This window comes from Lichenostomus cassidix, chromosome 1 (genome assembly GCF_008360975.1).
Source record: "Lichenostomus cassidix isolate B80296 chromosome 1, HeHo_3.0, whole genome shotgun sequence".
Classification (NCBI taxonomy): Eukaryota; Metazoa; Chordata; class Aves; order Passeriformes; family Meliphagidae; genus Lichenostomus; species Lichenostomus cassidix.
In genome coordinates, this window is record NC_139479.1 from 44,515,605 (window position 1) to 44,542,993 (window position 27,389).

General features: G+C 34.8%; 1 protein-coding gene across 2 annotated transcripts; it reads left to right on the forward strand.

The window, feature by feature from the left end:
* Nucleotides 1-19,329: 19,329 nt before the first annotated feature.
* SLITRK6 (SLIT and NTRK like family member 6) lies at nucleotides 19,330-27,023 on the forward strand. 2 transcript variants are annotated; one of them, XM_085057833.1, is made up of 3 exons: nucleotides 19,330-19,860; nucleotides 23,149-24,763; nucleotides 25,034-27,023. In XM_085057833.1, exons 2-3 carry the CDS (start codon nucleotides 23,164-23,166, stop codon nucleotides 25,684-25,686), a joined length of 2,253 nt encoding a protein of 750 aa, XP_084913959.1. In that variant the 5' UTR covers nucleotides 19,330-19,860; nucleotides 23,149-23,163; the 3' UTR covers nucleotides 25,687-27,023. The 2 variants fall into 2 exon arrangements, with proteins under 2 accessions (XP_084913959.1, XP_084913949.1); XM_085057823.1 differs by having other exon boundaries at nucleotides 23,149-27,023.
* The last annotated feature ends 366 nt before the right edge of the window (nucleotides 27,024-27,389 follow it).

Below are 27,389 nucleotides of genomic sequence, written 5' to 3' on the forward strand. Positions count from 1 at the left end.
TGCTAAGTTGCAAGGAATGATGGATGCCTTCCCAAGACTGAGCTGAGCTAGTTGTGCACCCCCATCCTCATGCAGGTAAACTCCAGTTAGGCACTGAATCACTTACTGAAAGGGCTGCAGTAAGGGATGGATAATCTTCAAAACATCAGAGCAGAACTCAGCAGCAAGAAGATTGATGAGTTTTCTGTAGAGACCCTGGAAATTTGACTGCCTCAGCCCTGCTTTGTTAGGAGAGCTAAGAGTGTGCTTGAATCAGGAAAGCTTGGAGACTACAAGGTTGGGGCAGACTGAAAGACTGGCTCTTCTAGTAACAGAAAAAAAGCTTTTCTCCTCTTACAGACATACTAATACAGAAGAGCAATTAAGACCTGGTAATTGATGAATAGGAACAACTTCCACAAGGAAAGACATATCAGGAAGCCAAGTATGATATGACAGAGACAGGGAAATCTGTGATGCTGTTTAGAAACTTCTTTCTGCAGGGTGAGAGGGTGGGGTGATAGTGAAGGCACTGTCTGCTCACAATTTGAGATGTCTGAGAGGTTTTACTGTTTCTCAGGGTCTTGCATCCAGGAGTGGAGAAATTATTGAGGCCTTGGACAAGCACTTCTTGCTGCTCATCCATGTGAGCATTAATGACACCACCAAAGTGTCCCACTGCAGAACTTCCTTACCTTCAAGCAAATCATCACTCCTATCTAACACAGTGTCATCTGTGAACTGATCAAGGGTACACTCAATCCTCTCATCCAAATCATCAATAAAGATGTTAAATAGGACAGGCACCAATACTGAGCCCTGGTGAACACTGCTAGTGACAAGCCACCAACTGACTGAGGAGCTGGACTCCAGTTGTTTTAGTCTCAGGAGTCCTCCAGAGTATTCAGTGATAGAAGAAGAAAAAGCAGATAGTCTTTCCAATGAGAGTGATCAAACACTGGAACAGACTGCCTAGAGACTCTGTGAAGTCTTCATCCCTGAAGATTTTGAAATTGTAAAGTACAAGTCCCTATACAACAACATTCATGTTTGAAATATGTACTGCTTTTACTGATCTAGGACTGGTGTCTCTAGAGCTCCCTTTGAACTGGAATTATGATTCTGTGCTCCTCCAAAGAGCAAGGGAAAGTCAGAAAGTTTCCAAATGGACAAGGCTGCCCCTGTCTATTGAGTGCAACTGAACTTGAAGAGAAGGTTCAAGAAGAACCAACGGTCTGGAGCAGACAGAATTAACAGACATGAAGCAGATTAGGCTTCCACCTGCACCTCAACTGAGATGTTGAGAGGATTAACAAACTGTCAGACAGGTCTCAGTGGTATGGAAAAGAAAAAAATTTCCTTGGGCCAAAAGAGGATTTTTAGAGTTGGCTGCCAGCCAGGAAATGGCTCTTTTCCTTGATATCAAGCCTAGAAGCAAAAATTTGTCAGAAAGGACACTTAAGGACCCTAATTTTAAGCTCATATCTTGGAAATGGTTTCTTCTAAAGAAAAAATTAGAAAGGTTTACCTTATAAAACACAGTTATTAGATTTATTATAATAAAATAATTACTGTAGCACAACGTTTAAGTTTGTGCTGGTTTTTTTACTTTTTTTTTCTTTATTCTTCTTTACATATTTTCTTTTTAAGAAATATTAAAAAATTTGTAATTTCAAGTAAAATGCCCTAAATAAGTTTGGGTATGATCTCCCTTGTTGTCACAGTGCTTCAAAACTGAAAATTTCATGAATGGACTCAATGAAACTGTAGTGCAACATAATTTAATTTGTATTATACTGGACATGGAAAAATTACCTTATTTGATTGGTTACAAAATATTTGGGTTTTATTTTGAAAGCATGGAAGCATGAATCTAAAGGAATTGCACAAAGCCTTTTTCTATAGAAAAGTTGACTGAATTTTGTAAACTTGGATGAAATAAGCTAAAATCAATATTTTATTTCTCAGTTATGTTGTGGGGTTTTCGTCTTCTTAAGATATGACCTAGGAACGACATGACCACTAGAGGGCAGACATGGATAACTTTTTAAATGCATTAAACATAATTCCTTCTATAAGTACTATTTTTGTGACAAATTAGTAATTTTGGACTGCTAATGAATTCCTGAGCTAGATGCTGACTAGAAAAGAATTAAAGACACATTAAAATTGAAACATTCATTTGAATACCATTAATTAAGGTATGTGAATCACAATAATTAAAAAAATTACTAGGGACATAATTTAAGATAATTGCAAAATTACTGATGAGACATGCAATCAGTAATGGAACAAGATGATGGGAAGAAAATATATGAGCATGCTAAAGTAATTATGAAAGGGGAAAAGTAATGCTTATTGGGGAAAAGAGAAAGTAGTATTTACATATGTCTTAGGGGGGTGGGAAAAAAATATTGATGCAGATTTCCATGACTACTGAAATAAAATAGAGTATTGAATATTTTATATATGGATTATTTCATAGCTTTTTAACAGAACATATTCATACTAACTTCTTGTATAGAGCATATACTTCCAAATAAGTTGAATTTATTCTATATAAATATGTGTACAAACATATAAATAAATGTGTAAATGCTAAATATTGTGTCTCATTGATTTCATTAAATTTTCTCAAGTGCTACATTGGAAATATATAACATTTTAATCACATTTAAATATGCACTTATTTTATATGAGCTTATTGATGTCTATAAAAATTAATGTCACAATCCTAAAATGCATTTTGTAATAATAAAAATAAATACGAATAGTAAAACTGTGAATTGTTTTCTTTACTATTATAGTACTCAGTTATACATAGCTAAGCAGCCATTTTCTGGCTGAAATTTGGCTCCTGGTTTAAGACATTAAAATGTATTTTCTTGACCCATTTTAACAGTCAGTGGAGAACTGGGATTCAATTTAGTTACCTTAACACAAACTCTTAATGTTTTATGAGACAGCTTAGTCTGTCAGAGTAATTCAGAAGGGTTTACAGCTGTGACAGTCAAATTATATGAGAGCTGGAATTTTTGGAAGGCATCTGAAGCCCACAAAGGATATGCTGGGTAAACATGCATTTATGCAACACGACCAGCTCCAGTGTTACACTCAAAATCTGGTTTATAGAGAAAGAGGAAACACACCTTTCAGATATGTACAGTTAATAATTTATTTTTAATGTAAATAAGATTATAAGAGTATAATCAGTTTCAGTCTGCATCTAATTGTTGTGGAAGAATAAGAAATAATAATACAGTTAAATTGTTATACACATGCTTCTTTAATACCCTTCTTCCTGCTGTTATGCTCACCCTTCCCAGGCTCCTTAGAGTCCTAAGGCTGGTGGTTTCATTTAAGTTGCATTTGGGAGGGCATTTTAATTTTCAACCTCTGGAGCTCTTTGTCAAGAAAATTATGGCATTCATGTTGATAGTTCCTTGTTCATTTCTCTAGGATCATTCTTGTGTGCTTGCAAACACATTTTTATATCTTTGCTCTTTTCTCACTGGTTTGCTCTTCTGTATTGCGACCGAAGATATTGTGGACAGGGCTTTTTACCTGTCTTTGATATTATTGCTTTGTTCTCTCTGTTACTTCTAAAACTAGGTTTTCCCAACTGGCTATATGACCTGATGACATCTGTCAGAGAGCAGAAGGAATTCTCAACTTCCAAGGAGAAGGAGCATGGAGCCAAAATAACCCCAATGCAGATCCTACCCTTACTGAGGGGTTGCAGCCCCATAGCAGCAGAACAGGGTGACCAACACAGGGCTGGTGTCAGCAAAAGGTATACTCGATGGTCCAAAGATCCTTAGAGAAACACAGAGTGAAAATTCATGGCTAAAGTCAACTCAAGTCATACACCAGCAAGTCAGGGACTTCAGGAGACAGAGCTGGTCAGACACAATAGGTGCCCAGGCATAATCTGAAATGGAGGTTCTAGGTCCATTGTCAGGGTTATCCAGGCAAGGCTGGCCCAACCTGCTGAAGTTTAACAGTGACCTTAAACCCCTGAAACTGTAATGGAATCTGTAAATCAATATGGGAAGATAAATTATGATATATGCAAGATTTCTAGGGGAAAATATCTCTTAGATAAATATATATGTCCTATTATAATTTTTAAAACAAACATAACATAAATTTACAGATGTTGACTAATTTGAAAGATTCTGCTTCTATTTATAATTTATTTATTTTTCCCTGAAAAACAATTTTTTTCACATATTTAACAAATGGTTCTCAGGATTACAAGAAATAACAACAAGGTAAGAGCGAGTGAGACCATGTAGTCCTCAAGATCATCAGCTGGTAGCCACATTATAGGAAGTGTTAACTGAGATGGTTGTTGTGCTTCTTGTGATTCTGAATGTTTTTCCCAGAATAGAAGCACAGAAATAGAAAAATGTGTGGTCTGAATGAACATACTCAGTTACTACATCATGGACTGTTTCATGTTACAGTCAAGATAAAAAAAGACAGTTCTTGGTGATGCAAATGTTCTGAATCCCAAAAGAGAAAAAAATATATAGAGTCATAAGGAAAACAAATTTGTTAGGATAGACACCATCTGATTAAATACCTGTGTATTTTAGTCTGAGAACACTCAGCTGATCCAAAAAATCACTAAGAGAAAAAGAATTATTTTCTGTTCACCCACATCATAAGTTGGATAAGCACATGTCCATTAATGGTAATAAAATCATCTATTTCATATATGATGGCATCTCTTTATGTAATATTTAAGCTTTCAATTAATTTAATACATGCACAGATTATTACAACAAATTAAAATATCTAATGTGCTTGATTAGTTTTTTACAAAATCAGCAAATATAGACAACAGTCAACTAGAAAAAGGAAAAAGGAAGAAATGTTCTTGTTGTATTACCCTGAACTCAGATTATTCAGTAGTAAGTATAGCATGTGAGGACTAAATATTCTAATTTTATTTAAAACAAAGCCGTAACACTTAAACTATAATTAATCTACTGTAGTATACAGTTGCATTTACTTGGCACTCTTGTTATTTATGATAGTAAAGAGAAGAGCTAGCAGGCCATCACAGGCTAATAACTCAATAAAGTTTTAAACCATTTAAAATATGATGAAATAGGAACAGTTTGAAAGCCATTAAATAATGAACAATGTAAGACAAGGTGTATTTCATAATGTCTTTCTTACTGGAGGGTAAAAACAACGTGATGGAAAGGTTATAACTCTTGACTTTATATTTAAACCAACTTTATATTTAAATATTAAAGCCAAGTTATGTTTTATCTTTTATTCTGTTGCAATATTATGGCATGTCATTTACCAACTTTTCACAATATTTCAATGATTTAAGACCTCATAGGTATTTTGAAGTATATAATGATGGTTTATCTTTCAAGGCCAGGCTGGCTGGGGCATTAAGCAACTTGTTCTACTGGAAGGTGTACCTTCTCATGGCAGAGGGGTGGAACTAGATGACCTTAAAAGTCCCTTCCAACCCAAACCATTCTATGATTCTATGAGGCTTTTCCATAACCAGTGGTTTCATAGATCATTCTTGTATTGGAAGTATGAGATAAATTCATTTGTGGGGTATCTTATTAAGGTTTAGGATAAGCAGTCTTTAAAGATGCAAATTTCCCACTCTTAAGGTAGGTTGAGCTGGTAAATCAATGAAAACCCAATTAGTGTTTTGTTTTCTTTTTTTTTTTTTTTTTTAATGAAGTATGTAAGAATGTAATGAGAAGTTTCATTGGGTCGTTAGCTACAAAAATGATTTTATTAAAAAAAAGTACAGGGCCAGGAAAAACATCTGTTTATCCTTGTCTATCTTCTGTTGTTTTTCATTAGAATCTTGAACTCTCTGTCTAATTATTTTCTTCAATTCTGGAAACCTCCTTTATAACACAAGAACTTGAAGGTTCTTAGATGGAACTCTCAATAGAAAAAGGAATTCAAAAGATACATTGGTGTATCATTAGGAACAAAAAATTTCAAACCAAGATGCAAATCTTTCTTTAAAACAATAATGTTATTTTAAAATCAGTTTAAGAAAACAGTAACTGTGCATGGTGTCCCTAATGTTTACTATGAGTAATATCACCCTTCTTTTGTAACCTGACATCCTAATTCCTCTACATGAGACACTTTTCATTAAAGCAACTACCACCTTGTGGATAATCTTACTCCCTAATGAGATGGCAAGCCTAGCAGACGCAAGAAGAAAACTTTCTGACCAAGGTACACCAAACCTTGCTCCAGTTCACGAATTCAAGCAATTTGGATTTTATTATATTTGATCAGGAAAGCTACAAATTGATCGTTTGAAAAAAATTAAAGAGAAGGTTTCATTCTTAGGCTACAAGGAATGCAGAAAATAAATTAATTGTCTTGTTTTAAAGCTGGGTTTTTTTCTTCAGATTAGTCAAATGATCTTATTTGTACATTACCTTATTTAAATGATTGTTTATGTCTTTGGGTAACCAACTTTCATGAACATAATTAACCACTGATAACATGTGAGTCCATTTTTCCCCACTCCATTATTGATATACAAGACAAAACCACACTTCCATACCTCTGGTTGCCTAGTGTAAAAATATATACAGAGAATAATCAGAGATATTTATTTAGTTTAAATCAACATCAATATTTGTCATCGTCACACTCATTTCTAGGTGGGTGGTTTTTAATATTTTGGCTTGGCTATTTAATCTGCAGGAATACAAATTAAAAGAAGAAACAACAAAAACCCAAAAACCAGACAAAACCAAACAATAAAAAAATAGTTCATAATTGGGTCAAGTATTCATAGTAAATGCTGCCAGACAACTACATCATTGCACTACTTAAGTATTCCCAAGTATAACAACAAAAAGAAAAATTATGAGCATGAATAAGATGATTAAAATCTAGGTATGGAAGAGATAAGCAGAAGCCTGCATATTTGTATTTGCCAAATGAAACTGCTGATTCAGTGAAGTGAATTTTCAATTATATTATCAGAGCCAAAATGTAAAAATGTTCTAATCTGTGCTAGATATTTGCATACAGATATGCATATATATTTTTAAAAAATACATTATTTCATGAAATAAAATTATTATTTCAATTGTAGAGATAGTGCCAATAATTTCTGATGTTAGTACAAGCTCAAGTTTGGTCAAAGTTTTGTCATTTGGCTGGAGTGAAAAAGATGTTGAGCCCTGAAAACAAATTCATGCTGGGGTCATCAATTTTCAATTTACACATTCACATGCTCATTATTTTTGGGTTCACTAACAATTAGGATGTTCACAGGAATGGATTCCAGATAACCTTTACAGTATTTCTTCTCTTGGGTTTTTCATGACAGGATAGACTACTGCTTTTATAGCAGCAATATACTTCTTCTGATAGCTTTTGAAATTTTGCCAAAGACACAGTCAGGATTTGAAACTGATTGTGACAGGGAACATATAAGTGCAAAAGAAGCTGTTCCAAAGAGCTTGCAGGTAAATAGAGGGAAGGAAAAGCTGCTATTCCTCAGCAATGTATAAATCAATAGGTAAGCTAAATGTGTTACTTTGTTACTCATTCCCCTTCCCAGAATTTAAAGTATTATTTTCTTAATTTATTCAAATTATATTTTAACTGTAATAAAGTTATTATTTTTTCTTTGGTGATACTTTTGCCGTAACCATTTGTAATCCTCGATTAATCTATGGAGGGATTAAATAATGATTTTCTAAGTGATTAAAATTTAACAGTGTTAACTACACATGGGTGTGTAAACAGTCTGAAGGCTGGAAAAGTTTGTACATACTTTTAAATGAATCTAAAATGAAATAACTTAGGTTCATGGCGGTAAAGCTAACAAGATAATAAAACCAGAATATTTTACTTTGGTGGATTACAGTTCTCAACTGCAAATTGAAAAATAACTTACTCTTCTACAGTAAGTTAAAAATATTGTTTGAATTAGTAAAAGTGATGTCCACATTTTAAAATCAATATGAAAATACTTAAAAAAGTTTCAAAACTGCCCATCAATGATATTTTAGTTGAGAGGTACTGCCAGCAGAGGGTGGTGTTGAACTATAAATCTAAGGCAACCTTGCCTGCCTTCACTGAAAGTTCAGTTTTCACTTGAATCTATGTACATTATCTTGCATAAGAAAGACTGTGAAACTTTCCATTTTGACAAATACTTAGTTCAAAGAAGACCAGAGCACTGTAAGGCTTTCAAAAATACTCTATGTAAATTTTCAGAATAAATAGAGAATGAAAATATATTTCTGTTGAACTCCCACCCTTCCAACCCCAAAGATAAACATTTGAAAATGAGTCATAATAATATGATTGTATATTATCAATGTGTATTAAAAAAGGAAATACATTAGGCACTAGGGTTTAAAAAAATTAATCTAAGTTCTTCTTATGATCTTTTTTCTTTTCTGGTTGAATCATGTTCTTTTCATGTAAGTTCTTATTCAGTTACAAAGGAATTACAGAATATGAATGACAAGTGCTATTTGTTGTGGTGGTGTGTAAAATATGATGCAAAATTAATTATAACCGATTTTTCATACAAACTGGAAAATATGAAAGCAGTATTATTACTGTAGGTCCTATCAGCTCCTCATTCTTTATTTGATAAAACAGTCTGTAATAAGGAATAATGTTTACAACCAGGAGACACCTTAGCTCTGTGCCACCATCTGACTCTCAAGTCAACCATACTGCAACTTAGATCCAGCAACTTCACTCTGAGGATCTGCCACCAGACTTCTGCAGCTTGATCAGTGTAGTTTCTACTAATTAACAGATTTTTGCAGAATTTTCATTTGTATCTCACTGATCTGTACTTAAAAAACTGCTCCTCCATATGTTATCTGTATGATGCAGAATAATTAGAAATGGATGAAGAAAACAAGTTTTATATACTATGAGTATCTCTTAATATTCAGAACATTGGGCATCAATGTTTTGTTGTTTTCTTTTTCTTCCTTTGTAAGTCAAGTGTCAGAGAATTAAAGATAAAAATAAAATAAAATTGCAAGTTTGTACTTCAAAAGATGTGAACATGTTTAACGTTAGCATATTACTTTAATCGACTTGGACAATTGCTTGTCTATAAGCCAGTAACTACTCAAACAATCTCAATTAATGGATTTATTTCCAATAATTCTGTGGGGTCAGCAAAAGCTTTGGCAGAAATCAATGGGTGTTTTCCCTGTTTATTTCAGTGCTAGTCTTAATGAGCTTTCAGGAGTTGAATCTCAATCAATATCAACCTGGGAAACAGTGACACAACTGGACATCAAGAAGATAACACATAGTCAAAACCCTATTTATCTTTGAAATCATATGGACATATCTATGTAGACAATACTCTCTATATATAATTTAATTACCACATTGCATTATTTTGATCTGCTGTCAAAAGTTTAAATTCAGACATTCATTGTTATTTGTTATAATTTATTTGTTATAATTTATTTGTTATTTATATAAATAATAAATGAGTGCATTAATGATCAAGCTCTTGAACAGCTGATACTTCAGCAATTAAAAAAAAAGATGCAGTTAACAGCTTGCAGCTATGAAATGCAATTCATATTTATAGGAAAAGAAAAAATTAGCATAATGCTGACAGTATCAAAAGAATAAAAAAAGTTAACTGAAACATAGAAATGGTCAATGTAGAAGTTTGAAAACAAAATGTGGCAACATTACTAGGATGGATAAATACACTGTATTTTTTCCTATTTGCATCCACCAAGCCAATAGAGATTCACCAATTCTAACTGTGGTGTTTTAATAGACAAATGTAATGCATTTTAATGAAAGTATTTTTGTTTGAACTTCACATTAGGGATTACTCAAGGAATATATGTGTTTATGCTGACTGGTTGGGAAAGATGATCAATACTTTGATATCAATGTACTGGCTCCAGTCCCTTGAATTTCAATGCTTGCTTGTCTTTTGTTTTAGACAGAGTACAATTACTTGAGTATTTTAGAATAACTGAATTTTAGACAGAAGACCTGTTATCTTCAAGTTAGGTTCTACAAGGACTTATTCTTCGGTCTATATTTTAGCCAGAAGTTCATTCAAAGTGTCCAGTGCTTCTAAAGTCACATCCTTTGGTGTGAGAAATGTTTTCTTTAAAATAGCCTTAATAATAAAGTGCATTTCCAATATTATACAGTAAATGTCACAGAAGACCAGGCATCTTCTTTAAAGAGAATAAAGCAATATCTTAGAGGATTTGATTATCTGTTTTGCACACTGTCATACTGGTTTTGACTGGGATGGAGATAACTTTCTTCACAGTAGCAAAAATGGGGCTATGTTTTGGATTTCTGCTGGAAACAGGGTTGATAAACAACAAACAGGGATTGTTTGGTCATTGCTGAGCACTGCTTACACAGAGTCAAGGCCTTTTCTATTTATAACATCACTCCAACATCAAGGGGTCTGGGTTTCTTTCTCTCTTGAGGTTCATTTGTCTCTCTTTTTTATTTTAGTTTTCATTAAAATTTACTATTATTCTCATTATTGTTATTATTGTAGTTGATGTTGTTCTTATTATTATATCTTTTCTTTGATTTCAATAAAGTGTTCTCTCAACCCAAAATTTTTCTCACTTTTACCTTCTAATTCTCTTTCCCCCACTCTGTTGGGATGGGGAGTGAGCAAGCAGCAGTGTGGTGCTTAGCTGCTGGCTGGGGTAAAATCACAACAGACTGGAACAAGAATTATCAAGTAAAGCAAAATTCATGGCCCACATTTTTGTCCTAAAATGACATCTTTAAAAACTGGATTAGGTCATTATTTTATATTGTGAGGGAATCACTGTCCTTTTTTCTCCAGACAATACGTAAATATTAGAAAGTAATCAAAGATTGATCTAGGAGCCTGCAAGAGTGAATACTAACACTTTTTAAAGGAACATGTAATTATAATAGTTGTCATTAAATAAGCTTCTTAACATGTTGGGATTTCTCTAAGCTAGCATCACATGGCTTGTTTAGTATGAACTGTGGTATTTTATCATGGTGTTTAAGAGATTTTACACTACATTTTAAGATAATTAAAGTATTATTTACATTTCTCTCCATGGTAAAAAGCAATACAACAGTACATGACTTCGAATAAGGCCAATTATGTGCTAATTATTATGTTTTGAGATACAGTAATCCAGTTCTGAGAATTATTTTAAAGTGATGTGTCTTAAAATTCTGAACCCAACAGATTTTGGATTCCCAAAGCATTTTGCAGAATCACAGAGCCACTGAAGTTGGAAGGGATCTGCTTAGATAATCCAGTCCACCCTCTGGTGGCTCAGGCAGGGTCAGCTACAGCAGTGTGACCAGGAACAGGAACAATCAGGATTTGTGTATCTCTTAAAACGGAGATCCTACAACCTCTCTCTGCAACCTGCTTCATGATTTGATGTCATTGCAATATCAAAATGTCACTTTTGTCTATGGTAGGCCCCTGAAAGATATAAAATGTCAATGAAAAAAATAAGTCCAGTTTAGGCAAATACATGATCATCATTTACTCAGAAAAACTCCAAAAAGGAAAAATATTTTCAGTATTGAAGATAGAAATTGATTTTTCTAATTAAGACAGATAATATACCATTAAGACACTCCAAACTGAAAAATGTGGGTCATTCTGAAATGCTTTATCTTATTGTTTCAAAACAAACCCAACTACAACCTGGAAACAGAGGGAGAGAAATAATTCATATTTATTCAGTCAGGGTACACTGCACTTTGCACAGCACTTTGTATTAATTCACATCCACATTCTTAGTTATTAATTGGACTGAGATGGTGACTACCATGCTGTAAGTGATTTTGATAAAAAAATCTATCCCTGATGTCATGTAGAATACCAGTCCCTGCTACTGACTCAGTAGCTATCCTACAGGGAAGCTCACACCTGCTCATGGTCTGTGACTCAGTGAAATCCATATGGCTTTTCACAGTTGCCAGTACATGGTCAGGTGTTGGTAGATCTCTCAGTCTGAAAAAGATTTACGTAAAACTCAGAAAATTCATTGAGATGTTGTCCTTACTATGGGTTTTACACAAAGCTGCTTTGTCTATAAAATTACATATAAAAATGAGGCCAATGTATTGCAAAGCTTGAGTGTTCAGAAAAGACTTTATACACAGGGAAGGTATGTAGCAGGTAGAGTGTAGGGCAATAGATTTTTGGATGCAGAAATAACGTATATATTTCGGTCTTTTGTACCTGTCAGTGTCACTGAGGAAAGGTAAAGGTGTGCAACAACATGATCACAGCTGGTGAGATGAACCCTCTCAATAGTAGCTACTTTACCCTATTCTCATCTTCTTTAATGTAAGAAAGGACAGAAAGTTCACTCTTCCTGACCTACTTTCTGCATTTTTCTTCAGTAGAAATATTCCTGCTCCTGTCCTTATCCCTCACCCCTGAGGACACTAAATTGAATTTTTCTTTCTTCAACCTAAAGACGATTTTCTTCCCTTTTAAAGAAGAGAAATGTCTGATTCGGCTGTACTAACGTTCTTCCTGGTCCACATAAGAAATCCCAATATCTGAACCACAAACAACAGTCCAAGGTAAGTCTTATATGAATAAAAATTCCTATTCTTATCTCAAAAGTGAAAACAAAGCTTCATTTGGTCTGCATTATCTGACTGCATAAAAGCAAAGCAGGAGTCCACATCTGCCTAATAAAAAGTAATAATAGATAAAGTTGTATAAGGCCATTCCTCTTTTGAAAATAGAACCATGTGAGTCTGAAGTCATACCGTCAAAATTACAAGATAAGCTATTCATATGACATGCCGAAGTGATTAAAAAACACCCTTAAGTGCATTTCAACCCTTTTTATGCACCTTAGGTATATTTTTTTTAAAGAAAATATATGTCTCTTTTAAAGAGACATATCTTCTGAAAAAATGGGCTTAGATATAACTGTGCACTTTCTTCAATAGAGGAAAATCCTGTGTAAATGCTTATTTTTTTTTTTTTTTAAATTTAGGAAATTGTATACTTCTTACTCTGTTGACTGTATTTTTTCATACATAATGGGTTTATTTTTATAGTGACTAATATGAACCTTACATTTTTTAAAGTTGCTTTCTAAAAATAAACGTCTGTTTGAGAATAGAAGCCAAAAATGAGATCATTGGCAGATGTGGGTTTGTGTCTTCTTCCCACTTTGACAGAAAGCCTGAAGTGGGTTCTATATCTAATAGATTGAGTGTATTTAATGTGCTCTATTTGCTCTGTGATAATAGTGTGAATGGAGACAAGGAGTATGGCTACGTGGCAGAATACTAAGCTAAGAAAATATACTCAAGGAGGTAACTACTTGTAACAGCACACATCTGTCACACCTTTCCTGAGCTGTATGTGTGGTCAGGTACATTCAGATTTTTACAGCTTGTATACTTCCAGTTAGAGCCCAATTCTCTTGCAGTTTTTGCTCATCCATGGAGCAACTGTATCAGAGAACAGTGAATTTACCTACAAACTTGTAGGAAGTAAAGTCAGAATAAGGAGTTTGTTGGGTTTCTTTTTTTTCCAGTTCTACCACTTCCTGAAAAGACTGACTACATGGATACTGTGCAAAAGAGGAACATGGCTACTATGAATTTATAGACAGGGAGCTTTATTTTAACTCTGTGTTGTGGGTTAGCCACCTAGGCAGTTAAGCACCACACAGCCACTTGCTCTCTTCCAGTCCCCAGTGGGATGGGGAAGAGAATAGAAAGGCCAAATAGAAAATAGAACATGGACTGAGGCATTCATAGTTCAATATTTGAAGGAAAGAGAGGAAAAAGAAGCATAAAAGTGACCACTCATCACCTCACATGAGTAAGCCAATGCCCATCTTCTCTCTGAGCAGGTACTTTCCCAAAAATGGCTCTCCCCTCACTTTTTCTTACTGAGCATCACACTATATGGTACAGTGTCTCCTAGAAGCTTAAAGGTAGACAAGACAAATTAACACAGATAGTAAAGAAAAAAAAAGATAATAGATTGATGAACTTGGATTTAATTAATAAAATTTTAGACTGAAAATTAGCTCACATCCATCCTGTATTGGGAAGTCAGAGTGGTGAGAAGTGTGTTACCAGCCGTCAGTATGAATTACTCCCTCGAGCACTACGTGTGACTTTACAGATCCAAAGAATGCTCTTTGACATGTGTGCTCACTTGCTTCAGTTCCTGCATTATGTATTCAAAGCTGGAGTTCAGAGCACAGTGTCTCTGTAAAGGGTCTACATTCTCAGAAAGAAGAGATGAATCTTTTTTAAAGCAGAGCTTTAATACTAATTCACTACTTCATTAGACAGGTGCTGGGTCTGTGAATTTGACTGTGCGTATAGTACCCTCAAGAGAAAGAAATTGAATGCTATGGCTGTTTGCAATCTAGCCAAATACCAAGCTTGATTGACTTCTGCAGACTTTACTCTTCAGGTGTTTTTCCAAGTTGCCTGATATAATCTATTTTAGCTGGATTTTGTGGAATAGTGTAGCATGTAATGTACAATTAGGTTAGGCACAGGCACACATCATCATAAATAGGCTTAGGCATAGTCAGCATGTAGAAACTCATTTGTGTTTAACAGGATACTAATGTTAAATATCAATGCATTATTCATAGAGAAAAGGAAAGAAAATCATTTTATACAGCAGTTTCAATATTTCATGTTTTCTTATTCATGCTTATTGAAAAAGACTAAGAATAGTAATTTTGTAACACCAAAAAAAAAAAGTAAATATATGTAGATCATGTAATATCCTCTGTTTTGATTATTGATTACTGCATGCACAGTGGTTATTTCTACCTCTTTTTCAGTACAGAAGATAAAAACATTCCATTACTAATTTCAAATGCCTTATACAATTCTTATATCTTTGTGTTGCATTGACTACTGGTAATGAGGGGATATTTTTTTAAGAGTTTTATGAGAGCTAGGCAGTCAGGCATAAAAGTTTGGAAATCTGACTTTACTTCAACTGGAATATTTGTAACTATAATTTGAAGTTGACTACTCAGAAATGCAGTTGGTAATTAATTGGCTGACTGTAATGTATGGCTTAAAAAAAAGTAAGTAAAACATAACTAACATATATAAACTTACAAGTATTTTTTAAAAATGGATACTGACTGGAAGCCCAAAGTAATCAGAAAAGAAGTCAAAGTCCAAATGAGCCCAGGGAAATTCTGTTGGTTTTACACCAGGTTTTCTCTTCTCCACAGACCAAAGGCACTTTATCCCATTCGGCTTCAAAAAATGGTTTGAATGGCTATGTGGTAGTGGACAGGATCACTGCAGTCTAAACTAATTAAGGTCAGTGAACAATAATGCTTCTGGGGTGGCAAAAATTACTAAGAAAAGGGAATAAAAGTCGATTAGTAGAGAGCTTTTGTGCTGTTAGCATGCTGCACAATGCCAAACCTGACTCAATTTTTTTTGTGTGTATGTTCTTAGGTGATTAGCAAGCGAAATACATTTTTAAAAATATGTAACTGATTCATCATAACTGAAGATTGCAAGTACTCAGGTGACTTTTGTTCTTTACAGACCAGTAACCTCTAGGCATTTTTTTTTTTAATTGGCATTCTAATATTGCCAAGTTCAGGAGGAGAGGTGAGGGGAATCTATCTGTTCCAAGGGGTTGATTCAGATCAAGAAATATTTCTCACTCCAACATCAAAATTTACAAACAAGATTAATTATCTCAGAATAGGATAGGAGATTTTAACTTTGATATTAACTCTTCCTATACTATGTACAACTGGAAGTTCTCTGTCAATGGGAAAAGCAAACAAAAAAGAAATAAAGAAGATTCAAGACCGATTGCACAGACACTGAAGAAGGAAACAGTGAAAATTTCACAAGTTTACACATTTTCAGTGAGCTGACTAATACAATAAAACAGGATTACTAAAGAAGAAGTATGCAAGAGAGAATACCTTGGTTTCACCTTTTCCATTGCATCATATTTCATTAAATTACTAAGAATCAACTATGTTGTAAGGAGTCATGCTCTTAAATATAGTAGGATAAAATACATTTTCACTCAAGCAGAACATGTAAAGGACCATATAACTTTTAACTTGAAAAATGAAATATAAAAATATTAACTTCAATATACCTTTTTTTAAAAATAATTTATATCAGGGAATGTGATTTTTGCATGATGGCAATTACCAATGCAAACAATGTCACTTATGTGCAGGTGCAGCCTAGAGAGCCAGCCATACCCTCAGCTGCATCAGACTCATGGCTAGCAGGATGAGGGAGGTGATTCTTTTGACAATCTTCAAGGTTCCTTCCAACATAAATAATTTTATGATTCCATTGTTTTATTATTTGTATACTTATGTATTAGGTATACAAATATGAGTCTAAATTAATTTAGTTAGAAAATTAGGGTAATAGAAATTTGTTCTTTTAACCTGATTGTTTTCTTACAAATTGAAGATCTTTTTCATCAGATTTTTCAGAGAATTGCCTCTCAATAAGGGTCCTATAAAAATGAAACTGAATGTTCAGAGAATAGCCACTAGGTCTCTGTATCCCTTTTAGAGAGGAATCCTGACCTTTGCTTACACTGTTGCAAAGTGTTCATGGCTGCAAAAAGCCACATAAACAGCGTGTCCAGAGCAGAAGAGGGTTTTGAGTAAGACCTGTCCCAATACATAGAAAGGGGCAATAGAACTGTGTGAGAAATAGGTGTTCTCTATCCAAATTAAGTAATATAGTAGGCACTGGTAGCTTCCAAAATTGTAGTTATATCACATTATCGGGTTTTTTGTCTTGGTGTGTGTGTGTAGGTGCATAGGCCATATTCTCTGATCCTGCTTAGTGAAGTCTTAGACTTGGTGACAGTTCTTCCTTACACAATTTTAATTTATAATATATGTATGAGCTCTGAGTTCCTCAGCAGACTCTCTCACGTGTGAATATTCAGATGCTACTTAGTGGTCCCAGGAAAATGCTTCCTTTCAATATGGTATATTAAGCTGTCAGACCAGTACTCCTACAGAGTTCAAAAGGTTCATGTTGCAAAAAATATAGGTGAAGAGTTGTTGATATTGAGTAGAAGCTTTTTGCAGGCAGGGAAGTATGTATTATTTACCTCCTACATCTTGTGTGGAATCAATGGCTCCTTGTGTGCATTCTGAGAAGTGGTGATGAGTTGTGAATGGTGTGGAAAAAATATTTTCTATTCACTAAAATAGCAAATGCAGATGCTTATTCCTTCTGTTGTTTTTAAACAATGAAATTACAAATAAACAAGTAATCATGAAAATTCACATTTTGAAAACTAATCTGTAAATCATAAGCCTGCAGAACACATAAGCCTGACAGTTTTAGATTTTATTTATACAAGATTCAGAAAATTTAAAATTACAGAGCAATTGATAAAGGTGAATATTTGAAGTACAGGATACAAACCTTGTGTCAGTTCAACACTATTCATGAAGATGCACTTGCAGAATCACATTATCAATAATAATCTGCTTAATGATTCATCAAATTATGGTAGACAAACAATCATTAGACATTCTTATAAATTGGGTAAATATGCAGTTTTGAATGACAAATATAATTGATAAATGTTCTCAGTGGTTTTTAATTCTGTATGCTTAGGTTAGGAAACGTCCTATTTTTAGCAACTGATTTCTGGAAATATTTTTGTGATCATGTTTTATTCTTGTGGATGTCAATTGAAAAGAATGATGTTGTTTTCACTTTTAATATGAATATCTATATATAGAAATATTCTCTATCTCAAACAGCCAACCACAAGTGTTAACACTTGAAAAATGTTGAGTAAACAATAGAAATTATGTGGCTTAAAATTCATAAATTTAAAAACTAATAAAGAAAATAATTATTCATTTGGCTGGCCACAGATAGCTGAGAACCTTTGAACCTTAACAGTAAAATGTCTTCAAGTCTAGACTGAGTAGCAAGGTTCATTAAAACTAGCAAACTGCAAAAAAATAAGTGATGTGTTGAAAAGAATGGAAATCAAATTGTTATTCTTCCATAGGAATATATTATCTTTTTTATTATTTTGCTAAATTATATCTTTCATTTTCAGAAAAGTAACTGCTGCAGTACTCATAATAAGACAAAACCTATATACATAAGCCTATAAATAAAAATGTATGTAAGTATACATATAGGACAGGAATCTTGAAACCCTTCATCACATGGTGGTGTATATTGCAATATCCCTTTAAAGGTCAATGGGGCCACCTAGAGAGCTATCAGTGCATAAGAAGTTACTGAAATCTGACTGGTTGGAGGCTGTGATAAACAGTCTGTGTAGTAATCCAAGGCACAATAAGAACAAAACAGAAATGTTATGCTCTAGAGGGCAAATATGCTGGAGCACCACATCTATTGTTGCTCCCCAAAAGATTTTGTAGCTCTGTGGCAGTGGGATGAACAAGGAAGTAGCATTTGCAGATTATAAAACCGTTCCATGCAGTGCAAGAGTGATAAGGAAAATTCTCCTTGCATGGAATAAACATTTTACTGTATCTGTACTGTATTTGCTAATTACTTGTTTATGAGCACAAAGAAAATAATACCTTGAGCATGACTTATGCCTTTAAAAATGCCCTTCCCCAAACCAGACTGTTTTTTCTCAAAGCAATGTTTCATGCAAATACAATGCAATCTCACGTGGACACATACCAACACTGTGCTAACATCTGTAAAACAGACAATTTCAATCAACCCAGCCTTATTCCTACAGAACAAGATGGGCAGTTTTAAAAAGGGCTGATGGCAGTCATTGTGCAGGCATAAGCATAAGCAGTAATATTCCTTTTTTTTTTTTGTTTCCAGAAAGAAACTGTGTACAAGTGTGCATGCTCACCCCTACCCCAGTTGCACTGAGTGGAGTGGAATCAGAGCTTTACAGTCTCATTTATATATTTGAATAATTCTTCTGCACTTCAACATGATAGACATTTTTTCCAGAGGACAAAGTTTCCCTTGTGGTGTGTTTTGTGGAGTCTGTTTGGGCTAGCATGCTTTCAGGTTTCTAAAGCAAGCATTTGCAGATACACACTAAATGCAAGGTCTGCCCAAGAGAACAAACTGCAAGAGCTGCAGTGGATGTTTACTGTTTTGCAAAATCAGGCATTAACAGTCCTTAAGCAATCTAGAAGATATTTAGCTGAATTTTACTTTCTGAGGCTCACTTAGATAAGGGGAAAAGGAGGTGAGAGGAATTGTGGGAGGAGGAGCTGATCTGTCTCAAGGTGGAGCTGTATCTTGTATTAAATGACATTGGCAGATTAAAGCTCTCTGGTGGGGAAGGGCTTAAAGGCTGAGTCAAAAGCCAAGAAGTCTCTTTATTTACGCCTACTTCCCAGCCCCTGGCAATCTGACTAATAACAAACTGAGCTAACAAGAAAGACTAGAAAGAACAGAGAGAACAGAGGAGCAGCTTGCATCTAAAAATCTGACAAAAAGCAAGTGATCAAGTCAAGCTCTGCTGAGCATCTTGTTTGTTTACAGCATCCAAATGCTTGCAAACAGTTAACTATATGCAGAAAAGTCAGCCTAGCTGTGAAGTATGCTGTGAATTTTAATTGAGGAAAAAGGACAACTGCTTACAGGATGGTCTGATGTGCACGGCTGCCTGGAAGATTTTTTCAATCGAACGCTTTGTACTTTGTCTTCTGAACAAGGATTTTAACTTTATGGAGCTGTAACATTACCAGAGCTTGCAGCAAAGGGAAACTCGGAAGAAAGTGTGCATTTTTCAGAGAAAAAAATATATTACATGGAAACAGCTGCTCCAACTGTGCATTACTGAGTGATTCAGGGAGTGCTGCTGCTGTACAGGTAAGAAAGACTCCAGTTAGTTAAATAGCTGAGCACATGAGAATTCCATTTCTCAGTACAAGTTGCATTTATTTTTCTGCATGACTTTGTATAACTTTTATGTTAAACAGTGGCAGTTTATACGGTATTTTAAACAGTCTGCAGGCACAATTATTCAAACTGATAACAGTGTAGAATGTGTGTATTAAGGGAACGTTGTTTTCGAATCCCTTGAGGGGAGAGGAATGGGTGTTTAGTTTTATTTCCTCAAGTGCAAAAGTGGTCTTAAATGCATCATCTTACTGTGATTCCCTCAAGAATTTAATAAACAATCCCAAAGGCTTTTAGATATTGCTAATTCTTAGCTTGGGGCTTTGAAAATCCTCAACATATATTTTTTTTTAAATAGCTGTATTAAAACAACCAAAGAAATAAACCCCCAAGCATAATGAAACAAGCTGTTTCAATGTTTTAAAACCAAATATGTTATTACTTAGAAAGCATGTAATGTCTTTGCTGTAAGGTGACTACTTCTGGGCATATTCAACTTTGCCTCATGGAAGGAACTCTGACATTTTTTAGTCTTTTAGAATTCCTACAGAGCTTAGTTACAGTACGCAGTGAGCAGTGACACACACAAAAGCAGATAAAATGAAAAAAACAAAGTTACCATGTGGAGTTTGCTGAAAAACCTCACTACATGAAAAGGTCAGTTTTTCAAGTCTTTTAAATTATATTTTGTTGTATTGTGAATTCTTTCAGTTAAGTGTTATTCATCTGTTACTTGAGAGCTGTTTTTATTTTACAATAGTAGCCCACTGAGAACTTCATTACATATTTCTGAGTGTTTACAAAAAGAAAAAAACTGGAAAAAGGAAAAAAGAATACAGCTCTCCTATTAATTTTTATTGTGTGTGCATATATGTGTGTGTGTGAGAGAGCTCTGGCAGTGCTGCTTACAGAAGTATGACGATGATTAAAATGTGAATGTTTTCCAATTGGTTACAAATGCTGTTACTTTCATCTCTGAGAGTAAGGTTTTCATTTTTATAACCTAATTTCTCAATATGCAATAGAATGCAACATGCCTTACAGAATTTTTTTCCCATTTAATTTTGCTCAGGGACTTTATAAGTGTAGTTTGAATTTGATGTGGATTGACGCTGGAATTTCTAATGAGAAAAAGTATACAGAAATAAAGTTGAATTAGTCATAGTGTAGGTTTGAAGCTGGCATCTGTGTCAAGAGCTTGTATTTTTTACCTTGGGTCACTGGAAAGGATAGTGATGCATGTAAAGCAAGAATAAGTTGCTAGCATAATATGATCCTAGAATTATTCTGCATACTTCAAGATAACATCTTGACATGGTGTGTCTTATCCAATACTTCTTAGGAAAACAGACTTAAAGGCATATATATTAAACATAGGCAGCTGAAGTTCAAGGAGAGTTATATGAGACAACAAAATTATTTTTTCCACTAAGACAAAGATAAAAGATCATATTTTTAAGGACACTTTCTCACCCTGTGAATTGCACTTACTACTTTTAAACTCATACTTCTACTCTCACTTACAAGGAGCTACTAATGGAGAAAAATAAAATTCACTATGCACACTTTTGCTGTTGTTCCTTTTGTTTATGTGTGTGTGTAATCCTCATGCTACAGCATTTAACTGCCTGCATGTGTAAATTTTTGCAATCTGTTCTAAGGGAAGCCTTGAGAAATGGTGTTTCTAGTAACCAAGGTGCATGAAATTTAAAACATGCATTGATGAGATGCCAAATCATATGGCCACACTATAAAAATGTTCATGCATGTAACTAATTGATCATTGTGAAAGGTTCTAATCTTTCAGAAATTAACATAGTTGGTTGTGTAGTGACATTCTGTACTTCATGTTTCAATAGCTTACTTTGAAACATCATGATCTTTATTTGATGGATTACTTAAGAATATTGCTTAGTTCAGTCCTCAAATAAATAGCACAGCCCATAAACATTACTGGCTTTTAAATAATCCATTTAATTTTAAGGGTTTTTTGGGGGTTTTTTTTGTTTTTTTTTTTTAATTAAAAATACTTAATTCAAGATATAAACAGTGATTTCACTCTACCTTATCTATCAAGAGTTACCATTGGTCATGCTAATTAGGCAGCCTTGACAGAAGGAAACAGAGAATTTTCAAATAGACTGTAGGACAAATAGGCTGTAGGACAAATTAATTCAAACCAATAACAAATGACTGATTTAAAAATATAAATTTTGCTCCCGACTCCACAGCTGTAATGATGCATTTATCAGGTATTCAAAGTTCAAGATCAACTTGAAAGGTGATAATTATGTTACATAACATACAGTTGATACTGGTGATTATTTTTAATTTGTAGAGCACAGTGAGTTCCATATACATTTCACTGTGGTAATTGATGATTATAATCACTGGAAGGAGTACAATATTAATCTCAAAAAAAGTTTGCCCTGGCTTCCTTGTTTCTTCTGACATGTACTACATTGTCAGTTCTCTTTTACTTTATGGACACAAATTTTTTATGTGTATATTATATGCAAATGCTACATTGCTGTGTGCTGTGGTCCCTCTTTCACTAAATATCCACAAACTACAACCTTTGCATTAAAACTTAAGTACGGAAAAGCAATTATTTGGTCTACTACCTTTTCAGTTTGTGGGTACAGGGATTTCAGAGGAAATACCTTTTGATTTCCATACATAATGTAGAACCAAAGAGAGATTCCCTGTATCCTGACTGAATGGGCATTTGCTCACAGCACATTGTTAAATCAAACCAAATCTGATTTCTTCTCTTCAGCAGCTGGATGACATAAGGTTAATCTTAGCAAGGTGATCTTAAAATTTGCAGTGCTGTGTGGTGACACAAAGCAACGATTCAAAATATTATATTAGCTTTGATGTAAGTTGCTTGGGACAGTAACTTATTACTGCAACCCACTGGCAGTCTATACAGTATATAAATAAAGGTAACACACTCCTGATTATTTCCTACTTTGGGTATCAGCATGAAAGTACTGGAGATTTCCCTTTATAACTCTATTTATTCATTCAGTACATTAAACTAAATATATGTTCTCTAAGTAGAAAATAATTCAAGTGTTTTGCATGATATGATATTGTTTGGAAGGTGAAGTAACTCAATGACAAGCATTAGGAATGTTTTTCTCGCTCTTGCCCCAGGGAGAAAAAAAAAAACAACAAAAAACAATCCAAACCTTGTGAAATCATGACTCTATTACTTTTTCTTTTTTCTTTCTTTTTTTTTTTTTTTAATAGAATCTGCTGGACAAGATGAAGCTTTGGATTTTTATTCTATATTCAGTTGTGGTTGCATCTGATCCTTTCCAGTCACAGCCTTCTTTTTCTTCAGTCAGAGGATCTTGTCAGAGTCTGTGTTCCTGTGAAGAAAAGGATGATACCATGATTATCAACTGTGACAAAAGAGACATCAAGATGATATCAGAAATAACTGTCCCACCATCACGGCCTTTCCATCTTAATCTGTTAAACAATGGTCTGAGTATGTTACACGTGAACGATTTTGCTGGCCTTGTTAATGCTATTTCTCTACATCTTGGTTTTAACAATATTGCAGATATTGAGCCTGGGGCTTTCAATGGTCTCAGCCTTCTTAAGCAACTTCATATCAATCACAATTCTTTAGAAACACTTAAAGAAGATACGTTTAATGGATTGGAAAATTTGGAATTTCTTCAAGCAGACAACAATTTCATCACAGTGATTGAAGCAAGTGCCTTTAGCAAGCTCAACAGGCTTAAAGTGCTTATTTTGAATGATAATGCCATTGAGTATCTTCCTCCAAACATATTTCGTTTTGTGCCATTGACCCATTTAGATCTGCGTGGGAACCAGTTACAGACACTGCCCTATGTTGGCTTTTTGGAACACATTGGTAGAATACTAGACCTTCAGCTGGAAGACAATAAATGGGCCTGTAACTGTGATTTGTTGGAGCTGAAGACATGGCTAGAAAACATGCCTCCTCAGTCCATAATAGGTGATGTTGTGTGCAATAGCCCTTCAGTTATCAAAGGCAGCATATTAAGCCGGTTGAAAAAAGAATCACTTTGTCCTACTCATCCTGTTAATGAACTTGAAGATCCTTCAGGGTCACTGCCCTTGGTTGTAACCACCTCTGTCAGTGACAGTCTCCTTTCAACTAAGGTGATTCCTCTCCTGAAAGCTCCTACTAAAGAACCAAGTTTAGTACTTCATACTTCCAAGCCTACTACATTTCCAGGGATCTCTTGTCCAGTCCCTTGTCACTGCACCAGCCATATGCTCTCAGGAGTTCTTATGCACTGCCAGGAGCGAAATATCGAAAGCTTGTCTGACATAGGACCCCCTCCTCCAAATCCTAAGAAGCTTATTCTAGCCGGAAACATTATTCAGACGTTATTGAAATCAGATCTTGTGAACTATGCCAGCCTGGAAATGCTTCATCTGGGGAACAATCGCATTGAGAACCTTGAGGAAGGTTCCTTTATGAATCTGACTAGACTACAGAAATTATATCTCAATGGCAATCATCTTACAAAGCTAAGTCAGAATCTCTTCCTTGGCCTTCAACACCTTGAGTATTTGTACCTTGAATATAATGCCATCAAAGAAGTTTTGCCGGGGACGTTTAATGCAATGCCAAAACTGAAAGTCCTCTACCTAAATAACAACCTTCTCCAGGCTTTGCCACCCCATATCTTTTCAGGTGTTCCCCTCACCAGATTAAATCTGAAAACCAACCAATTTGCTCATTTGCCTGTGAGCAATGTCTTGGATGAGCTGGATATGCTGGTACAAATTGAGCTTGAAGACAACCCCTGGGACTGTACCTGCGATTCAGTTGGACTGCAAAAATGGATACAAAAACTGAGTAAGAATACCATGATGGGTGATATTTTTTGTAAATCTCCAGGCCATCTAGCAAAAAAGGAATTGAAATCCTTAAACAGTGAAGTCTTGTGTCCAGATTTAATAAATAGCCCTGCCCTACCAACTCATGCCGGTTTTGTAGTGGTGACCACTTCTTCTCCTACTGCCAGCACCGCAGACACCATTCTGCGGTCCCTTACAGATGCTGTCCCACTTTCTGTTCTAATATTAGGACTGCTCATTGTGTTTATAACTATTGTGTTTTGTGCAGCAGGAATAGTTGTTCTTGTTCTGCACCGGCGCCGCAGATGCAAAAAGAAACAAGTGGATGAACAAGTGAGGGACAGCAGCCCAGTTCACCTTCAGTACAGCATGTATGGGCATAAGACAACTCACCACACCACGGAGCGCCCAGCTGCGACCCTCTATGAGCAACGAATAGTTACCCCCATGGTTCAGGTCTACCACAGCCCGTCCTTCAGCCCCAAGCATACTGAGCAGCAGCAGGAGGAGGGAATTGAGAAGGAAGCTAATGATTCTAAATATCTTCGCCGAAGTCTCCTGGAAAGAGAAAACAGTTCACCACTTACAGGTCCAAATGTCAAGTACAAGGCTACAGATCAATCTGCTGAATTTCTGTCTTTTCAGGATGCTAGCTGCTTGTATAGAAACATTCTTGAAAAAGAGAGAGAACTGCAGCAGCTAGGGATCACAGAGTACCTAAGAAAAAATATTGTCCAGCTCCAGCCTGACATGGAAGTTCGTTATCCTGGAACACATGAAGAACTGCAGTTAATGGAGACACTCATGTACTCCAGGCCAAGAAAGGTTTTTCTAGAACAAACTAAAAATGAGTATTTTGAACTCAAGGCTAATTTACATGCTGAGCCTGACTATCTGGAAGTTCTGGAGCAGCAAACGTGAAGTCATAATATGTTGGGCTGGGGCCGAATTTCTGTAATTTTATTTCAAGGTAGAACCATTGTAAATAAAAGTGCCTTATAATTACATGTCAACAGTCAGAATTTAAGCACAGCAGTAATCCTAGCAACAAAAAACTCAGGGATCACTGTGGGAAGCCATGGGGTTGTGTGCAGGCAATATGTTACACCCCAAGTTAAACAAGATTTGTGTGATTGAACTGTGGGAGGAAGATTGCTTATTGCACTATTCCTCATCATTCTAAAAAGGTGTGTATGGCATTCTCTGTTCTGTTCTCTATTCACCAATCTAGGGAAAAAGATTCCTTACCTTTACTCCTTTTCTCCCTCCATTTAATTAGATTCCTTAAAAAAAATCAAAACCAAAAAAACAAAAAAAAGAAAAATCCAACACCTGTGTTTGTATTTATAACATTAGAGTGTATTTGTTAGGTTAGTACGTGCACTGCATACATGACCACTGTCTACAACTACACCTAATATACCTTTATAATAAATATGAAAGGAGTTGAAATGTTGTCATACTAAATGTCAGTTAAAAAGAAAAAAAGATGAAATATTTTTGTGTATTCACCCAGAGCCTGCAAATATTTAAGTATTTTACATGGAACTTCATGTGCATTCTGTATCAGTATGTGGAAGGAAAAATACGTAACTATGTTTACCCAACATCTTCAACGAAGAAAACTGCAAGCCTTTTGCTACTCTCCCTATCTGATAGCTTTACCTAAGTTTGGACAATCTCTTCTTGAGCTGCTGCTATAAAATGTTGTGCATCACTGGTGTTTCAACTCATAAACCTGGGCAATTTGAAAAGCTACTGAGAATCAGCTGTAAATATGTTACTGTGTTTAATAAGTTTGATTTTTATATCTATATATATATACATATGTATATAAATAACTCCTGTGCTGGCTTTAAATATTCTTGAAGAAAATGAGTTTGCTGTGTCTAGGAATTTCCAAGTGCAAATACAGGTCGTTTCCAACCCTACCCAAAAGCAACGCTCAGACAGAATAACTGCAACAATACACACATGAGGAAGAATAATAGTATTTAGCTATTTGTACAAAAATATATTTTCTGAAATTAGGAGAAAATAAAATGTTGTGGGAAAAATAGGTTAAAAAACGTAGAACACTGCAGGTTTATTTTTGCAATGAATCCTTGCTAGATTTATATTTACTATTTATTCTGTATAATTTTGTATTTTTTTTTCCAACTCACAAGAAAAGAAAAAGCTTATTCCAGGCTGATTTCAAGCTAATCAAGGAACTGCTCTCTATTGATGAAAAAGAAATAAAGAGTTTTTTAAATGTCTTTTTCTTAAAGGTCACTTTTTAAAGAAGGCAGCAACTTCTGCATGCAAAAGTTTAAACTATTTGGGAATTAAACACAATGATCCTCACTCTTGTCATGTGGACAGAAGCATCTTATCCTGAGTGCAGTAAGGCCATTGAATTTCTGTGCATGAATGATATGGTGCCAAAACACAATTTCTGACCTGCATTTATCTTCCTCTAAGCAAATATTTTGTAAACTGACTATGCATGAGGTTTTTTTTCTAATTCCTATTTGTAAAGTGAAAAATCAGCTTAATTACTACATGTATACATATGTATGCTAAATTTAGCTTTGAAGTCTTGATAAACTCAAAGTAAAAAGATTTATTCTTTAGTTCAAAAT

What these genes read in the sequence shown, in the direction of transcription:
- SLITRK6 (XM_085057823.1), top strand. Translation starts at nt 23,164, where the DNA reads ATGAAGCTTTGGATTTTTATTCTATATTCAGTTGTGGTTGCATCTGAT.